Genomic DNA, 19,685 nt, shown 5'->3' with positions numbered 1-19,685 from the left:
GTCGTGTTAATTTCCTCGGGCTGCCAATATATCCAGAGGGTGGTTTCCACCTGCGATCTGGGAACGTGGCAGCTTCTCGCCCCGAGGAGAACCCTTGGCTCGGCACGAAACCGCGGGTCGCTGTTATTTCGTCGATAATTCCACCTTCGATGGACTATTCTCCTGCGGCTGCGGCGAAGGTTCATTTGCAGCCCGCTTGACGAGTTTATTTTGTAGGGTTTAAAGGTTTGCTTGGCGACGTGTGTACTGGTCACAGTTGCGCGAAACTGTGAGAGGTATTTAGAAAAATTGATAGGACATATGACAGTATTAAAATAAATATTGTCACTGTGATATAAGTATTTTGTACCAATATATCGTTTGCGCATAGTATTTTCGCTAATTACTTGAATTTATTGGCATGAATAAAGAGGATAATTTAGTGGGACATCTTGTATATTTTTTATATGAGTTCACATTTAGTGGCTGGGGTCTGAAGTCGATTTCCATACCGAAGAGATTAACACTTGTTAAAATTGTTGAACGCACCTACATCAATTAACCTGTAAAATACTACTAGCAATATTATGCAGGTGAAACTGTTCCATTTTCGTGGAATGAAGTGGTTCAAACTACACAATTTGAAATTCTGATTTACTGTATTTAGTCATAGAGTGATAACAGAGGGGACGAGTGGTCCTATTAATACAGATAGAGACGAGTCCTTGCTTAATCAATCAATTACCCGCACCTCGATCAATTAATCTCCCACTCCCATTCTATCCCCCGCATCAACAAACTCGCCAAAATAATCGCTGAACTTGACTACGAATCAAACAGCGAATTAACGGCTGAAATACTATGAATATCGCCGCTAAACCATTTCCGTGGATGCACTCGCGCGTTCGTTATCGTTTGACGAAGAAACACGCGCTCGACAATGGGAACGTGGACGCTAATGGGAACATTCGCCTTGCATAAATACACAAACGGTCCCGAGGCTCGCAGCAAGTCGAATAATTAACGATCAATAGATCGCGCGAACTTTTCCCGCAATTAAGACTCAGTTTACAATGGAAGCTCGCGAGAGTGAAATTCCGCCTCGCGACTGGCCTCATTGACGCGACGACTGGCGACGTTTCACGTGTCGAAACGATCCCTGGAAGCGCATTGACGGTGGAAAAAAAAATATTTCCCCCTCCCCAGCGTCCAGCAGCATTTAGTCGTGGTCCTGGCGCGAATAGGGCGGTGGGGGTTGGGGTGGCCCTCGAAAAAAGCCAGCAGCGTTTTGATATTCATTATCGGTGGCAGGCTGTCAGCGAGTGAAACATAATTACGGCAGCGGTTGATCCACGGGCCGTGCGCGCTGACAGCTTCCTCCTTGTATCCTGTCCGACCAGTATCTCTCCCTCTTTGCCAGCAAATTATATTCATATTTGGGGGATTACGTCGACGATCCCCTGGATCAGGAACCTTAAAGGGACGTTCGCCGTGCTAATTATTTCCCGACAGCCTTCCGCTCAGATTGAATTTCGCGGACATGGGCCCAAGACGATGGAGATTGCTCGCTCCTTACTGCTGTACGAGACTCGCGCTAATTAGCTACTGCCCTTTGGACAGCGACAGGTTTGACTGGAAGGACAACAGTGAATGAAATTTGGGAATTTCGTGAGTGGAGAGGATTCAGATATGTGAAGTTATGGATACTATGAGGTGTTATAGTTTTTGTGGGTTTTGAGAATGGGGTTGAGTGAGAATTCTCTTTCTGAGGGGGTGTAGGTGAAGCTGAGTTTGAGGTTCAGAAAGTTTTTGAGCTTTTGGAATATTTGCTGGATGTCTTAATTTTCTAAGTGTATTGGAATAGGAAATATAGCTTAGTACAAACGTCCTTTTAGATGGTGGGAATAAAGACTGCAAGGGGTTAACTATTTTTAAGATTAATTAGGAGAAATAAAATACTTTATTCAAGAGGCAAGAAAATAAAATTGAAACTACTCATTTAAATTATTGATGAAGAATTTTAATTATTAAGATACAGTGCCATAAAATGAAATACAGTATAGATGCATATTATCTTAAAAATATGAAGAGTATTTCAACCCTTTCAGCAACGAAGATATTGAAACTGATTCTTCTTCAGCGTGAAAATAGCGAGTATTCACTGTATCGCTGTCGATGCTAAAATACAAACACGCCTTTGTCGTGAATTTCGCGAGGCAAGCAGGCACAGATGCTCGCGCTCGCAATTTCGCTCGGAAGTCGTTATACTCGGAGCCCTTGCGAACGATAGGTGCTCCCTCTGCAAGATGTCGCCGCGATTTTCTCGTTCCTTGGGATCATTTACTATTCGCGTGCCACGGCACGCACGCTCTCGCGAGCCTCGTCGCGAGGGCACCCTTAATAACCGCATTTATATTCCCACCGCGTATGGATCGACCCTATTCGCTGAGCCCAGTTCGTCGAAAAGCCGCGGACTCCTCACGTGAATCCTATCCTCACGTTTCCGAAACACTGCCCTCCACCGTGTATCGAAACAATATGCAAAATAACGAGGAAGCGAACTCTGGAACATTTGGCTACATGTCAGGGAGCAACAATTTATCGACAGGGATTTGAGACCAGATTTCGTTACGTGAGGATCAGCTGAAATGGGGAAAGACAAAGTTGAATACTTGCAGTTTTGTAGTTCAGTGGAGCACTAGAGTTTTTATGGACTTGGGTTTGAAATGTGCTGTTCCTTTTATTAATTAAAATATAATGTTGGACTTCTGTGCGTACTTATTATCTTGTAGTTATTGTTGAAAGTCAATTATTTATTGCTAAATTTATTCTATGGGTCTCTAAATAGTAGACAAAGCTACAGTAATATTCTCCTTATAAACTTGTTAGTTCTTCATCTCTAGAAATTATTCTATTCCATTTTCATTCACTTATCTACCATACAAGTAATTAACTGTATGAATCCTGAATTTGAGAAATGTCTCTCGCTTTCCACAAGCTCCTCGCTCGTATCTAGTCACGAAACTACAGCAAGTAAGTTCTGTACTTAATGTACCCATGTAGAATTCGTCACACTAGTTTTTCCTCCATCAGTCAAATCCCCTTGCCCTCCACTCTAATATCCAGAACGTTGGCGAGTCACGAACGGATTTACATTCCGCGATTCCCTGAGACAAGCTAGCTTGAAAATCGCGAGTCGACGACCCGTCGCAGTGTTATACTTGAGAGACACCCCAGTGACGAGTCTAATTTACATTTGTATCGCCAGTCGAGATAACGGGGATATGCTTCTGTCAAGCCACGACTGTCAGCCCCTAATTAGTCGCACCTTCGCGCGGGCACAGTCGAGCGATTCCGTCATTATCATTCTGTTTGTCTGCTTCACTACGTAAGATGATGCAGACGACTCAAAATGATACTTAACCGAGGCTAGAGGTTCTCTGGGATAATGCAGGATGGCCAGTCGAGATAATTGAATGATCCTTAGATAAATACTAGGTGCCTAGGATCTAGTACAGGAAATTAGATTTTTTATTGAGAAAATTTGAATTATGTTGTACATTTTTAAGAAGCTTGAAAGCTTGGCAATTCGAAAATGTCCACTTTTGAAGTTTGACACATTGGAGTATGATGATCTATCCATTGGGTTAAAGGATAGTTCTTTTCGTTAGCCAAGGACACAACATGTGAGTCATTTCTGTGCTGAAAAGACTAGAAAATTCCAAGGTTCGAGTCTTTAAAAATTTGACACCATAGACACGAGAATCATAAAATTAAAAAATTTGAATATTGAAAATTTCGAAGCTTTCAATACATATTTCTTTCAAAAATGAATAGTCCATCCATCTCCATTTGCCTCAATTAGCAGAGAAATCCTTCTCCAGAAAGAAGATCGAATCACCCTAGCTATCTAAAAATTGCAGCAAACCGTGGGCCAGTATCCGTCACAGTGCAATCCGTTATCTGAATCCCGAGGAAGGGATTTTCCCTCCCCCATCGATGATCACTTGACAGCCCCCACGCGTCTTTAAATTGCGCCCAGATATCGGGAGCCACGCGTGTCCTGCGAGGGCGAGTCGAACCGAGACGAGAAGAGGGCTCGACAACGGGCTCGTTTGAGCGTGTTAAACCGCCGAGGTTAAACCGCAGTCAGTCGTCACGGACTCGGCGGGCTGAGACAGGGGAGGATTCCGATAGACAATGGGGGTGGTATCGTGGAATCGCGTCCTGGCACGCATTGTGCGGACCCCCTAACGACGCCCGATTACTATCCCCGACGGTTCGTTTCGTGGGGTTGGAACAGCCCTGCGATCTCTCGAATTAAGCGACGATCCCTGTTCACGTGCACTGTTACGTGGGAGCATCTAACTGCCCGTAGGAAATTATTTCAAAAGCGCTCACGTTCTACCAATACCTGAAGGAAAGGATATTTATTCCGAGTGATTCGAAGATAAAAGTCGGTTTCTTCTCCTTTTTCGTCGACCTCGAGGAACAGTTGACGCTTCCCATGGCGGGGGAGGATATCGAGACGAATACGCGCTGCAGGACTTAAAGGGGTCGTTGCGAGGGGACAGGTCCTGACAGATTCGGAGACACCTTGTGGGGGATGGGCGCCACTGCGGTTAAGACGGTCAAAAATCTTGATTCATGGTTCGTTGTCGACGATGCTCAGATTTATGTGCTTCTTTCGGGGGTAAGTTATGCTTTCCTGCTTTCGTGTCGAGACTCTGAGATCTGAGTCTATGCGAATCGACTATGATTCAGGGGCGATGGATCTTTCACAGGATGAGGTATTTTAATTGAATTCAATTCTTATTGAAAAGTATTGTGTTAGTTAAAATTAGGTTTCTGTATGGGGGTTGGAGTAGCAATCTTCCTCAACACTCCTACAGAAAGCAAAAGAATTGAAACCTCTAACTTCAACCCACTAGATCTCTAACAACAGGTGCCATAAATTTTATCTCCCTCTTTCTCTTGAGGATAATTATCATTATTATTTATTTAATATAGTACAGGAAACTTTCCTATTGCATTGTATATCAGACGACGATATACAAACTTTGCATAGCATAATTGTAACAATATTTTATCCAAAATTATGGAGATTGACTAACGAAGGAGTCCAGAGTACAGAGTACAGTACTATGTTATTAAAAACAGTGAATTTCAGAAACACTTCGACCATCCCCTTCACGTTTCACACCCCATGTCACAAGGAAGTCCAAGCACACATATTTCCTCGGCTCCATCGATATTCCGATCAACGAGCGCAATCACCGACGAATTTTTCCTCCCAACGCGTCGGACACGGGTCCCCCTGTCCGTGGTCCTCCCACGCAAGTTATCTCGCGAGCACGCGAGGAATTTCTCTCTGTCCCGAACGGTTTCGTACGTGCCCGATTTCAGGCGTTCCCTCCAAGACAGGGGGGTGGAGAGGGGCGAGAGGCGAGGAGGGATCGAGGACGGAGATTTTTGCGCGGACTATCGGACCAGGGTGAAATTCCAATTTAATACCGCGGCGCAATAATTAGCCTGGCGGAAAAGCGGCGGGTGGTTTTTGCGCGGGCTTTTATCGCGATCAAACGAATCGTCGAGTATAAAGCGATCGTTATTGGCCGTTATTATCGCGCCGCGTTTAATACAGACCCGAGCCCGAGCTGACACCGCCCCAGGCCAGGATAAGCCAATATACGAGCAGGCTTACAGTTAATCCTGCGATTTTTAAATTATCCTCACGGAATTGCGTCCCCGTAGGATTCGGGGTCCCCAGAACTTCTGAAACCAGTAGATAGAGAAGCCGTGGTCGCTCAGTCTTGCCAAGTCCTGGCTAGCCAGGATCACGTCTGATCCTTCTGGGTTATACAATGGTGCCCACATGGGCTGGATCAGGAATCTTAAACGTCTTTAACAAAATTGTCTGATAACTATTGCTTTCCATTTGAAATATTTTTTTACTGTTTGAGTTTTAGGACTGATGTCGAGCTTTTTTTATTAATATTTGGTAAGAGTTATCGGTGAAGAGAATTTTTTTTATTATTTTTACTCGATAAATAAATAAATAAATAAATTATTCAGGATCAGAATTATGTAGATGGAACATTTTTTTGATGAGGTATTTCGAGAATCGTGAAAGCTACGCAGGATATTCGAGCACTGACAGAAATATTTGTGAGTGATTCTACAAGCTAAAATAGAATGAAAGTTAATAATAATATAATTGTGTTAGGGGATCGCTTTCTGAGTTATTAATTAGTAAAGATGCACCTAACTGTGCGTGGCTGTGTCTGATGTGACTTATTCTACTGGCGCTGCTGCGCCAGTCTAACTAATGCACGCTGGCAGTAGAATGAGCCTCGAGTCAGACACATTTCACCCGAACTTCAGGTATTTCTATAACAATTCGCAGCTTTACAAGGAAGAGAATTCAAATTTAAATGCAATTTCGTAATATCTAGGTACGTAGAGTCATTCCTTAAAATTTCTGGCATCTCTAGTCAAATATTCTGTATAGTAAAACTTGTCAAGTATTCGAAGTGGGTAAATTTCCCAGTCAGAAATGGTGAAAAAAGTAGAGTCCTTGGTTTGCTTCCTTTCTATCCTGTATCTTAAATTATAGTGACACTGCTTCCCCATATTTTCAATCTACAGCAAATACAGCAACAATTTTTTGTCCATTAAACATTGTACCATAACATATCCAAAAGAAACAAATTCTAGCTCACCTGCTATTACACACATCTCCCACGATCTCACTCTCCTAACAGAAAGAATCGACACAGACCCCACCCCCGCTACAAGCTCATCAGTGCACCGCGAGTCTATATCGAATGAACCCTCTCTCGCGAACCACCAGCGATAACGCCAATTTCATTTAACCCTCTGGGAAATTCGGCATTGTCGGCGGTGGATGTATCGAAGAGCTAAAGACCCGAATGTCTTTGAGCAGATATCGAGCCAGGAAGCCAGGAAAGAAACTCGGGGCGATAGAGCGCAGGTAGAACCCTCGAAGCAACCGCGGTGCATCTACGTTCTCCTCGAGGTAGAAGTAGAAATATTTAAGGTGGCGAGGCTCTTGCAGAGGGAGCGATGGGGAAGTGCCGAAGGGCAGAAGGGAAGGCTTTCGAAGGGGAAAGGGAAGACTGGCTCGACCGCAAACACCTCACGTAGCATCGCGTAGATTAAAGCCTGTTCCCAGCGTGGGTGAGCGCGTGGGGAAAACACACGGGAAATCTTGCGAGTTCGCGACGAACCAGAGTGGAGATGCGCCAGGATCGAGGAAAGGGCGACGAGGGGCGAGGGAGGGTCGGAGAAAAATCAACTGAAGAACTTGCCAGGATCAGACACGCGTTCTTTCGGCTTAGTTTCGTAAGCCGCCGCTTCTTTTTCGGGATCAACGCGTCGCGGACAGAAGTCCCCTCCCGAAACTTTTCCAATTATTCCGTATTAAAAGCCTGCGTCGGATCGGGGATATCGCTCGCGTCAATTTCTTCAGCTGAACCTCCAGAAACGCCTCTTCAGTCGGAGATGTTCGCGTCTTAGGGGGTCCAGGGGCGCAGAGATATTACGCCTACATCTGTTTTTCTGTATGGAGGGAGGAACTTCAATTTGGCGGAAAGCGAGCAGCCTTTTAATCGTATGACGCGAATTCCGCGCCCTTTACGATCGTGATTCATCGGAGGCGTCGGGGCGTCCCTTCGAATTCGCCGTTAAACTGGATGCCAGGGTTTACCGTCTGTGTATTCTAATAGGGGAGGAGCTCGACTTCCCCTATGATTTTCACGTACTTTTGCGGGGTAATAGCAGTTTGGCCCTTGTTGCTATTTGTGGGATAGTTGATGTTGATATTCAATAAGCTTAGACGCTGGAATTCTTAAAGTTAGGTATATAGAGGTTTTTTTATTTGGATTATAATGAAACGATCGTGTCTTAGTTCTAATGAAGAAAATATCGTTTTAAATATTTATAAAAAAGAATTCGAAAATAAATACATATATAAATTGTAGGGTTCCAAAATCTGTGAATTCTGCCTTGTCCCATGTAACCATATGAACTGCCATTTACCCTCGACTCAATGGACAGACTACACCATTCCACCCTTAATCAAGTATCCCTTATTTCCCTATTGTAGGGAAAGAAAAGAAACTAGATAGCACTGGTTAAGTGACCATTTTCGGCGAAAGTGTCGAAAGAAGATTAAAAGAGCAAACTGTCTCTACCAAATCAAATCTCGCGCTGCCCACGGTGTCCCGTTGCGATCCACCCACGCAGAGGCGGTATAAAAATCGAGGGCTCCTGGGACATCGGCCGCGGAACACGGAATCATACTTAGCGGAGCGTTCGCCGCAAACGAGAGGAGAAAAACGCCTGCGAAAAATGTCCTGGAACGATTTCAGGCTGACCAGGACGAGAGCTCGGCGATGGCGCGACATCGAGGGTCATAAACGCGCGAGGGTCGCGCAGCCGTAATTTTCAGCCGTAAAAGAGAGCTATAGGCCGAGGGTGACTTAGGCTCACGGTGCGTTACTCCAGTCGTTATTATTTTACTGGCTCTAAACGGCCGCCACTGGAATACGTCCTAGCGGCGTGGTAATCGAGCCGCGAGGATCGCGCGATCGCCACTTGATTTATTTTCTACGAAACTAGTGCAGACATTAACGAGCGATAAGGGGATCGCTGGGGGTTGGCTGAAGGTGGGGCCCCAGGGGGTGATTCTGCGAGGCGGTTCCTTAAAAATCGTGAGAATTATGCAAGAACGCGTGCTTGGACCTCGTGAAAGGGTAATAGGATTAATTGGGGACACGCGACCTTATTAACGTTATAATTGTTCATTTATTGTAATTGCTGGGTAATCTTGATCCGTTTAGAGGGTAATGTTACGTGCAAATTGAATACTGCTCTTTCTCTGCTTTTCAATGTGGGATGATAGTCTGAGTAGATATTGTGGATATTGATTTAGAAACTTGAAGTTACGAGAGGCTTTATCAGGTTTAATTAGAAAAAGAAACAAAGGTGATATCTTAATTTGTTTGTGTAGAAGTAATTATCCAAAAATTATTGTCTCCATATTTAAGGTAATTCTATGAAATCTCTGGAGTCATCAATATATAAAAATAGACCTCTTTTTATCTTCTAAATGACACCTAGTAGACACTAAATATTACTCTATCTCATAAAGTTCTGCATTCAAGTTACCATCATCCAAACCAAGAATATTTTGAAGTAAAGACAGAGATACACATAAAATATAGAAAATTAATTTGTTCACTTTGAATCTCCTTGAAAGTGACTCTGAAAGTTTCCCGAAAGGTAGAATTTCCGCGTGAGCGCAATAATATATGAGCCAAGTGTTCGAAAATCGTTCATATATATGTGAGTAATAGGTTGGGTCATAAAGAGACTTCCTTGTCCGACAGAAACGTTGAGAGGCATCGGCAAGAGAAAGTAAACGATGGAGGCGGTCATGTAAGCAGTGGAAAAGTGCGTACACAGTATGGGCGAGGGAAGGAAACGACTCTGGGCTTAATCCTCGCACGCACTTACGCAAGAACGTGGCGTGAAAACCATCGACGATGGCCTCGTGGAGCGAGGCTGCTGGATCAGTCTCCTTCGGATATAATGCTCGCGAAATGGCCGCTTTAGTATGATATACGTATCACTTACGCGGACCGATAATGAAAAGATTTGCTGGCTCTTTATGACTTCCTTGCCCGCTAACGGGAGCTTTACTGCTTTCCTCTCTACTTTTCTCTTTCTTTCTTTTTCTTTTCTCCTGCTTCTCTAGCACGCCAGCACTACCAGTCGCGCTATCGCTTTGGTTGCACTTGCAGGCCTTCCAGGCTTTACTAATTTTTCATTACCCTCTCATCCGATGAAATTAACCGCCCCCTCTTTGATTCTGTGAAAGGATCCAGCAGGGGGCTAAGACTTTTGGTCGCTTTACAAGAAATTAATATTCTTCGTTGTTCGTGCAAAGTAGATTCAGCGCCCTTTTATGTTCCTCTATACCTGCGTTGCTAATTTCATTCAGTATGTAATTAATTTTTTTATCTGATTTAAAATCCCTGCCTTTGATTTCTTCGAAAGTCCCTTCAATTGACAGTAGTCAGATCGGTTTCTCTCATTTATCTTTTCTGAATCTTCCTATAGCTTCTAACTCGTCTGCTTCATTTCTCCAGCTCTATTCAAGAAACTTTGAAAATCACTGCAGCAAGCACTGCCTCGCACATCAACTTCAACTTAGGCGGACGAATGACGCCGAAAAAAGAGAGCGCACCATTATTTCCGCGTGCACGCTAAATCATACTTAAGGCTAGCTCCCTTCTCGCTCCCAACCTTCCACTCTATTTCCGCGGGCAGCTTTTACTCCCGAGACCGCGGAGCCTAGTAACGAGCCTCCGCCTCGAGCCGAGGAAAAATTGGATTCCTGAAATTTCGAGGATGGAATTTTTTAATACGCGCCTCTCGCGGACGTTGCGTCTCTATGTTCGAGGCCTTCCTTCGGGGGACTTCAAAGGGCTCGCGCGAGCCACGGAATTTCCGTCAGGGCTTGAGGATAGACAGAGGAGGTTGCGCAGAAGCTGCGCGGTTTAATTGAGGAACCGCGGATCATCCGCGGAAGTTTCGGTCTGCCTTGCGATTACTCTCAGACGGGGGTGCATTTAATAATATTTTCGTCCGTGGGGGTGGCTTCACTCTTCCGTTGGGTAAGTTGCTAATCTTGGGTTGGAGCAGGCGTGGGTATTGGTGGAGATATCAGTTGTTAACTTTTTGTTGTTTCGGAGGTCTGTAAGAAGCATCTGAAAATGTAAAAGTATGAAATTTAAATATTTGAATACTTAAGATAGTTGAATATTCGAATATTTGAATATGTGAATATTTGGATATTTGAATATTTGAATATTTGTATATTTGAATATTTGAATATTTGAATATTTGAATATTTGAATATTTGAATATTTGAATATTTGAATATTTGAATATTTGAATATTTGAATATTTGAATATTTGAATATTTGAATATTTGAATATTTGAATATTTGAATATTTGAATATTTGAATATTTGAATATTTGAATATTTGAATATTTGAATATTTGAATATTTGTATATTTAAACATCCCTCGAACCTTTCATTTGCTCTCATTTCCAGAATATTAGTCAAAGAAATTTTGCTTATTGCATTAGATATACACATATAAAGCATATATGATAAAGAGGAATAAAATATAGCGCGTGGATGTCAGATCAGAGGGATCATATATTCAAGTACTAGAAACAAGTGACTCGATTTCTGTGGAGAGTCGAACAGCCCTCAGCAAATTTATCAAACGGAAAAGCCTCCGTTGATGAACCCCTACCGATGACCGCGGACATCGCTTAGCACTCACGCCCACGCGATTCCCCTCGCGAATATCGGCATTCAAAATTGTCAGCGTGCCTCGAAGCGAAAAACAGAAAAGTTTGATTAATTCATCGCAAGCATGGAGCTAATTCCACGAGACAGAATGTCTCCAGTTTGAGCAGGAGGATTCCAGCGCTAAAAGCTCGTCGAGCTAATATCCTCTGCTGGCTTAAACGCGAGGCGGGCTGGCGACATTTTTCTTCGGTCAATTTACACGCTGTCTACGAGACGCCGAAGGCTCGCTCGCGCGAGTCACGCGCGGTTCGTAACGAGACGCTCTGCTCGCCTATTTTTCCTCCGCCTCTTCCTCGAGGATTTTATTTATCGCGCGAGGGATATCGCCGACGCCTGAATAAATTCGCTGTACCTCGAACCAGAGGGGACGAAAATAAAAGCTCGCGAGCTGTATCCTCGTTTTGCACTTGCGAGCGGATTCTCGAGAGGCCTCGACGCACACAGGGTTAAAGGTCATGGTTGAACAGCTCGATTTCTGGCTACTCTAACCGCTGCTTGTCGGTTGCGGGTTGCGCTTTAATCAATTCTGCTTGTTTGGCGTTTGCATCACTGTTGGTGGGAGCACGGTTCTGATTGATATTCTCACGAAGAATCTCCCAGAGAATTGCGAATCTTCTCAGAAGTTAGGAGTTCACAAACCTGGTGGTATCTGGGCCAGCTGAACTTTCTATAAATCAGCCCCAAGCGAATCCAAGCACTCTAATGAAGTTTGGAAAATCTTAAAGAAGTTTAAAGAAGTTTGATCAAGTTTAGAGAAGAGGTTCCCAGGAAACGTTAAAAAGCATCTCAAAAACATCAAACTAAATTTCCACAGTTCTCAAATGACAATTACCCCATTCATTCATCCTCCACAAGGAACAACACACGCTCGAACGCAACACGTTAATAATTTCAAGCCCTGCTTGGTGTCAGCCCTGAAATTACGGCATTTCCATAATTTTATTTCGAAGGATGCAGGAAGCTCGTTAACGTCTACAGCATCGAGGGAAACAATGACAGTATCGATGGCGTCGTTAACAGATGATAATTTGTCGCGATTTCACGGTGGAAATGGAGCGTTGTCGCGTCACCTGCACGCGGTTGAGCCGCTCTCTCACGGCCGTCGATGGGCCTCGAAACGATCGATCGGCTTCTCCTGAATCATTCGGGTGTCTGGCGCGAGCCACGCGGAATATTTCACCGCGGTCGTTCGCTAGGACGAACGAAAGAGCCCCACTTAGGTGGGGGGTAATATACGTCGCCGAGGGCGGTAACTGTCCCCGTATATTATGTCCCGCGTGTCCACGGGGACATACATTCCAGCCGGCTGTATCCACGGTAAACAATGTTCCGAGAGTCGTGCCTAAACGATTCCTCGTGTCTGCAGTTATTTTGGCAATTAATCGCCGACCCCCTGCGCCACCCCGTGCTCCACTGAAATATCGCGTTTCTTGTCCGCGTGGGCGAGTTTTTCATTCCCTTTTGCTTCCTCCGTTCGCCCTGCCTAGCTCCCCCGATTCCACTCAGTTGGGAACTCCTTCGCGACCAAGACGAGGACGAAGGAGGCTTTTAGCAATCGTCCTCCGACGGCACGTACCAACTTTCCTCGTCTCAGGCTCTCCTTCCACGACAGGGAACTTCTTTCTTTGATACGAGTCGGTAGATCGCGATCTTCTTCGACTGCTTGCAGTCCCTGCCCGAACCCTCCCACGGTTTGACGAACTCGGTGATCCTGCCAGCAGAATTTTTTAACTGGACCTGAAGTACGCTGGACGCGATGGGGTTTATTAGGAATTTCGAGAGGTCGAAGGTGGAGGTTTCTCTGGTAACAGCTCTGTTGTTCTTTAAATATTGTTACCCAAGCTTATATCGAGAGGGTGGAGATGAGGCGGTAGTCAGTGTATGGCACTCAGATTTCTCAGATTTAATATCCTGACCCCTGGCACCAGGTTAAATTTATCTGCTCCTAAGAGTATCCTTTCACGAAACGTTCGTTTTAAACGTCATCTTTCGCGCCAGCTCGCCGCTTCATTTCTCCCACATCGGAGGAGAATTAAACAGAGTGGGGCTGGGGACGATGGAGGAGCAGCGCGTATGAAAAATCACCGTCTCGCGAAGAAAGGATATTACGATTGTTACGTTTTTCCTGCTGGCGTCGTAAATCTTCCGTCCCACCCTCAACTTCTTCGCCGAGGTTTACAAGTCTCGTTTACCCGGGGAATTTTCTGGGGCCGATAAGAACGGGATCTCGCGTTACTCGCGGCTCGTGCTTGTCTAGAGAAGTTTAGATATTCAGTCGCTTTTATGGATGCTCGATAGCGTAACATCCTGCTAAAGTTATTTATAGCCTGAGGAAGTTCGAATTTTCAGCGATCCTGTTATTCTATCAAGTACAGACGAACACAGCCGACAATTCTGACGGTCTAACTTAAGGCTGATTACAGGCTGAACAATCCTTCTTTTTCTATTTTATAGATGAGAAGACAATTGGTATATAAAATTCTGTTAAAGCTATAATCGGTTTTTAGGTGGATCGACGAAATTGTCGGTCGTGTGCACTTAGTTTATTCAGTGGAAGGTACCAGAGGGTGCATTCATAATTTTGCTTCTTGGACTCGAATTCGAGGTTCCTATAAATTTGTAGCATTCAGCGCGATCAATTTTACTTGAGGAAAGCTAGCCGCCACAGCAGACGTCGCCCAATAATACGATACTCGCGATAAACCTTTCGAAGCCAATTAGGGGCTAATTGATTTTAACTGTAAATCTATGAGCATGGTGGCTGGTCCTCGCCTCCGGTTCCACTGGGATTGCGGTTAAGACGGGGACGGGGTCTCTGCCAAGCAGCCAGTTGTTCCCGATAAATTTACGATGGCTAAACCCCCTTTCTTGCGCTCCTCGCTCTCGTTTTCCTCTGTTTCTCGCGTTAACGAGTCTTGATTCGTCGCCATCCGTCTCAACGATACCTTTTGTTCTTACTGAGTCTTTCTTCCTTCCATTTCACCGCGACGTTTCCGTATCGACGGCGAAAAACTTATGATACAGTGCTCGGTTGTTCACTTAGACACTTTTGGGATATAGGCGTGAAACTGTTTCCAAGGAAGTAATTGAATCTGTTTCAGGTTTTGAAAATTTGAGATTTGGGATAGTTGAGATTTAGAATATGTGAGATTTGGAATGTTTGAGATCTGTAATACTTAAATACTTGAATATTCATCACTAGCTCCCCTGAAGCCCTTCACTAGTTCTCTCCCCAAAAAAGACTAGCAATTCAAAAACAGAGTTGTCGTGCAAGCTCAGAATATCCTGCAATACGAGTGGGGCATCAAAGAACAACTGCATGAATGCAAGTGACTTTATTGCTACTGAGAGTGCATACAGTAGAAGGTTTTACTGCCGAATCGTGAAACAGTCATCCCTTGTGTCGACAGCAGTTGCCAGTAGGGTTCACACGACGCTGCCTTTTTTCGGAGGATTCTTTCGGTGTCCCTTGACTGCAAACGAAAAACAGAGTTTGCATGAGGCACAAAGGTGGCTGGCAGTCCAAAGGTTTTACGATACTCACTGCATCCTAGGTACGGAACGCAGACGTGTCCCGCGGGGCAATCGCTGTCCTTTTTGCAGGACTTATCCGCCTGTCGCTTGCGTCTGCTGTCCGGGATGTCCAAGGTTACGACCTCGAACTCGCCCTGGCATTTCGAGAGGAATTTATTCAACGAGGGAGAATTTTGTTACTGTACTGCCCAAGACTTGAAAAATTCCTTCGAGCACCGAAGGCGCTCTTGTATCCATCTAGCTTAAACGATATTTCTACTCACGAACTCTCCACTATTTCCTAAGCGGATCACATGGACCTCTGGTGCGTCCTGGAGGACCAAGGACAATTAAAACACAGTCGCGATAGACACTTTGTGGCTGCAATAGCGCACACCAAAAGTAGAATAAGAAACAGACGTTTCATGATCAGACACTCGTGATCTCGGGAGACATCTCCTCTTTAAAAGCCAGAAGCCGACAGAGACGTTACAAAATTCCCTGTTTATCTTTATAGCCAACCTACTTGCGTTATCGTCAGAGGAACAAAGTTGTCGAAATCCTCAGTCCTGTAGACGCTGCATGGCAACTTCTATCGTTAACGAATGATTCACGCAACATCTGCTCGCGTGTTTCGCGGTAAATTTGTTCGAAGTCCATAGGTGGAAGGAGGACGCTCGATATCGTAAACCGCTGCAGGGCGAGCTGGTCAGTTCATTTTCGCGGGCAGTCTTTATCTAAATTGGAAAAACAGAATGGCCTGTAAAACGTCCTGCGGCAATTGTGTTTCACGGTTTACGAGCTGTTGTCAGAAACGCGTTCTCTGCAATCCTGGAACGGATACGGGGATAGGAGGTGTGTATCGTTCGCGATATCGTTACCATTCGAACGTTACACAGTCGAGAGGGAAGAGTGAACGTTCCAGCGAAGAGGAATCGAATGTCCCTCTTGTTGCTGTGTCGATCGTTCTTGCGATTAAGCCTGTTAATTACTGCTCGTTCATGTGTGTAATCGCATCGAAATCAATTGGCCGTCACGGGTCACATCTCTCGGTTGTTAATATGCCAATTACGACCACTATTTTTGTGGCCCGTTTGCTTGATTCTGACAAGGGAATGTCTGTGATTCACTGGAAGCTTATAATCACCTTGTAAATTAAGGAAGATCAAGACCTTATTGCGGAAAGGTATTTAAGTAGCTGTGATTAATTATTTTTATTCCTTTAATCGTATTGTAAAGTTCAATTAGAAACACAGCGATCTTTGTGGAGAATATTACAATTCTGTTACAGAGAATTTTGGTAGTCAGTGTAACCTTACAGAAAATTTGGAGGTTGTTCTGAATTGCAAAATTTCAGTAGCGAAAGATTTCAAGATTTATAAATTTCAAGAATTATGTATTTGAATATCTAAAAATTGTAGAATTATTAAATGGAGAAATTGACAGGTTTGAACGTTTGGAAGTTTCATTCTTTGGAAATTTAAGAATTTGTAAGTCCAAAAATTTAGATATTTGGAAATTTGAAAATCTGCAAACTTTCTAAATAGCGGGTAGGACAATCCAGGACCTTTAAAGCCCATAAGTCGATAAGTCCACCCCCGCGCAGCGTCTATAATAGTCGAACACACCGCAAATCGCCATACTTCAAAAGACTTCAAAATCTCCATCCCATTCCAGTTCAATCCCAATCCGATCCCAGTTCGCTACAAGTTCCCCTCATTCTAGTTCAGTTCCTGTTCATTACTGGTAGCAAGTTAGTCTCGATCCAGCTGCAGCTTCAGACCTTGCTTCCTATTCCAGTCCATGTTCAATTTACCGCACTTTTGATTCAGTCTTTCGATCGATCCTGCAATATCTAATTGCGCCAGAGACGTTACGTCCTTGCTAATCATCTCAGATGAATGATAGTTCTTTCATTCAGTCCATTACACAACGGAGCTTTCCAAGATACTATCTCAGCTTCCACGTTAAGAGCTAACGATATTAAAGAGGGAAACAATTGGAGGGAAGATGGATAGTCAGAAGGATGGAACGAAATATGAGAGACGAACTCCTTTTTTCATTATTATTTATGATTTTGTAATTGCAGAATTATTTCTTACTTCAAGACTACAAAATAGTAGCTACAAGTTTTCTTAACAATTTTTAAAATGCTGTAATTTTTTTAAAAATCCATTCAAAGCCATCGCCTTTTCGCTGCCAGAATGTATTCACATTTTAATTTCTCCTTCTGATCTAATATCCAGACGGAAGAAAGCTCGCGTAGCAAAGAAACCGAGACGAGGAAAGAGGGCAAGAGACAGGCAGTCACGGTCTAAATATACTCCTGACGAACGATCTCGCCGAATTCTCGCCTTTTCCGTCCATTTATTTTCGCGCGTGTCCGACGCCGAGTCAAGCGTTCAACGCTCGAGACTACGAGCTGTATCGCTAAGCGTCGTTTGGCCCGTTTCGTGCGCCTTTTCCCTCTTTTTCTTCACAGGATTAGCCGCTCGAAACCGACACTCGCATATCTGCTCGAGTCTTCGTCAGACGCATTTAGAATCGTCTGAAATCGTCTCTAATCGCGTCCCTGTCCTAAAAAATCCTAAACCCTGTAGCTCCACTTCAAAGGGCGAGCTGTTCGAGCGCCACTTGTCAGCAGGTTCGATGACAAGAGTGCACGCAGCGCGATGCAGCGTTAAAACATCGTCTCGATGGGAGGCCGCGTAAGCGCCGCGACGAAGGATGGCCGCGAGCAAATTAACGCCGTTCAATTAGTTAACGAGGCGCCGCGGATATTCGCGTCGTCGAGCGGGTGCAACGCTTCCAGGAGGTCGCGAGGGGAGTTCTCTGTTTGCTGAGCTAATGACTAGCTTTCGGGGCGTTCGGTAATCAAGCGAACAAAGGACCCGATGGTCACGTCGAGTGTCCATCCGAGGACCGCCAGTTTCGAGTCGTCCGCAACTTCGACGTCTCCGTCGCGACTATGCAAACGCGACCCTCTGTTCCACCCTCCTCTGTCGTGGGACCATATTCACGGCTTCAGCGTGCCGCGCTGAATGGACCACGAGTTTCCAATACCGGAACTATTACGCACCCCTAAAACGCCAAACTCCGCGCGGGACTACCCCACCCTATTGTACCGAATACGTGATTAATTTTATCCAAGAGACACTGGACTGTAAAATGCGACGACAAACGACCGGCCAGATGATAGTTGCCGAGTTTTATGCGACGATGAAGTGCTGCGGCGTTGGTGAAATTGGGAGACTGATGAGAAGTCTATATGCTGTACTATTTGTTTTTAATGAATCTTCGCTAGTTCGTGGATTTACGAGGTGAATATGATAATAACTCATTTTAGGGATTTTACTGTTTTGCAAATTCACAGATTTAGAAATTTTTTGGTGTATAGTTCATTTTAGGGATTTTGCTTTTTAGAGATTCACAAATTTAGGAATTCTATGATCTATAAATATTAGAGCTTTTTAGAATTTAATTTCTCTAGTTTTCAAAATTTTAATTTCTCAAAATCTCCTGCTTTTGAATTCTTAAATATTCAAATATTCAAATATTCAAATATTCAAATATTCAAATATTCATATTCTTTACTAAATATTCAGATATTTAAATTTAAAAATTCTTTAGCTTGTATATTCTCAGACTAAAAAGTAATGAAATATTCCTTCCAGCATAGAGTCTTCAAATCTAAAAATGTTTTCCTAGTACTAGAATCGTGGAGCCTACCAAATCCACAACTCAACCAACCCTCTATCCATCCACAATATATTACAACCAAAGTGTGAAGAAATCGAGCACTCTATTAGAACTCACCATAATAGTCCTTTCCTAAAAGCCAACTCATCGTAGACACGGTCGATCAGATCGAGGTGAATATTTTACGCGGAGGAAAAAGCTCCATTCGCGTCTGTATTCTGTCTGTTCTGGCAAATCGAGTAACGAGTTACAGTTTCGATTGTCGGCGTAATCCGTTTCGTCGGGGATTATAAGTTAAAATTTTACAAACTGATTACGAGTGGCGGATGGTACGAAATTATTTAATACTGATACCGTAGAAGAGAGGGGTGCCCGAGCAGAGTGACTGTGGCACAGGGAGTGGGAGTTTATTATTGATATTGATTTGGTTGGTAGCGTGTAGCGAGCCAGCACGATTCGAATCGTGGGAAAGCAGCTTAATTGGAACGATTATCTCCCCAGTCAAAGAGATAGCGACCAGCATTTCATGATGCACTTACGTAACGATTAAACCGCGTACATAGGCGACGAGGATACGTTCGAGGCACATCGTTAACGATGAAACTAATGCGGGACGGAGATTGGGCGGTGTTTGCTGGTCGATAGGATTCCCTCATCACAGCTCGCGGAGGCCTGCTCCTTCCATTTGCGCGCGATATCTCGCCGCTCTAATAGGGAAGCCCGCCTCGTCTTACGGTTTATCGGTACATTGTATTGAAAGAACCCCGTAATTGTCCTTAATCTGTATTACGTTATTAAATCGATTAAGCCTCGGCCAGCTGCCGTGCTTGTCGAGGTCCACCGCGATCCGCCGAGTAATTGATTGCATTTAGCTTTTTGCGCGCCGAAGCACGCACGATGAAGTCGTTCTTTTGGATAATCGACGCGCCATCCTACAGCACCGTTACGCATTCTTTTCCTTTTACGATTTCCTGGCCGAGGAGAAACCTGTTCTGATACTCGACGAGTAGCACGTTCCTGTGTGGCAGACCTGCTGGACTGTGCTACCGAGAGGTAGAACTTGGTTGCTTCAGACGGAA

The 19,685-nt window shown here is 44.3% G+C and overlaps 2 protein-coding genes across 2 annotated transcripts in view; one reads left to right on the top strand and one right to left on the bottom strand.

Moving 5' to 3' along the window:
- The window catches only part of LOC143182349 (uncharacterized), a 302,950-nt gene that overhangs the window by 104,413 nt on the left and 178,852 nt on the right, over positions 1–19,685 (top strand). The window lies entirely within an intron of this gene.
- LOC143182534 (uncharacterized) lies at positions 14,593–15,334 on the bottom strand. The gene is given in 6 exon segments (XM_076383573.1): positions 14,593–14,709; positions 14,753–14,766; positions 14,835–14,867; positions 14,939–15,062; positions 15,192–15,260; positions 15,263–15,334. Coding segments are annotated over 6 exon segments (429 nt in total).

Source organism: Calliopsis andreniformis, chromosome 8 (assembly GCF_051401765.1).
Source record: "Calliopsis andreniformis isolate RMS-2024a chromosome 8, iyCalAndr_principal, whole genome shotgun sequence".
Taxonomy (NCBI): Eukaryota; Metazoa; Arthropoda; class Insecta; order Hymenoptera; family Andrenidae; genus Calliopsis; species Calliopsis andreniformis.
The sequence above is the reverse complement of the archived record's forward strand: the minus strand, read 5'-3'. Positions and strand labels throughout refer to the sequence as shown.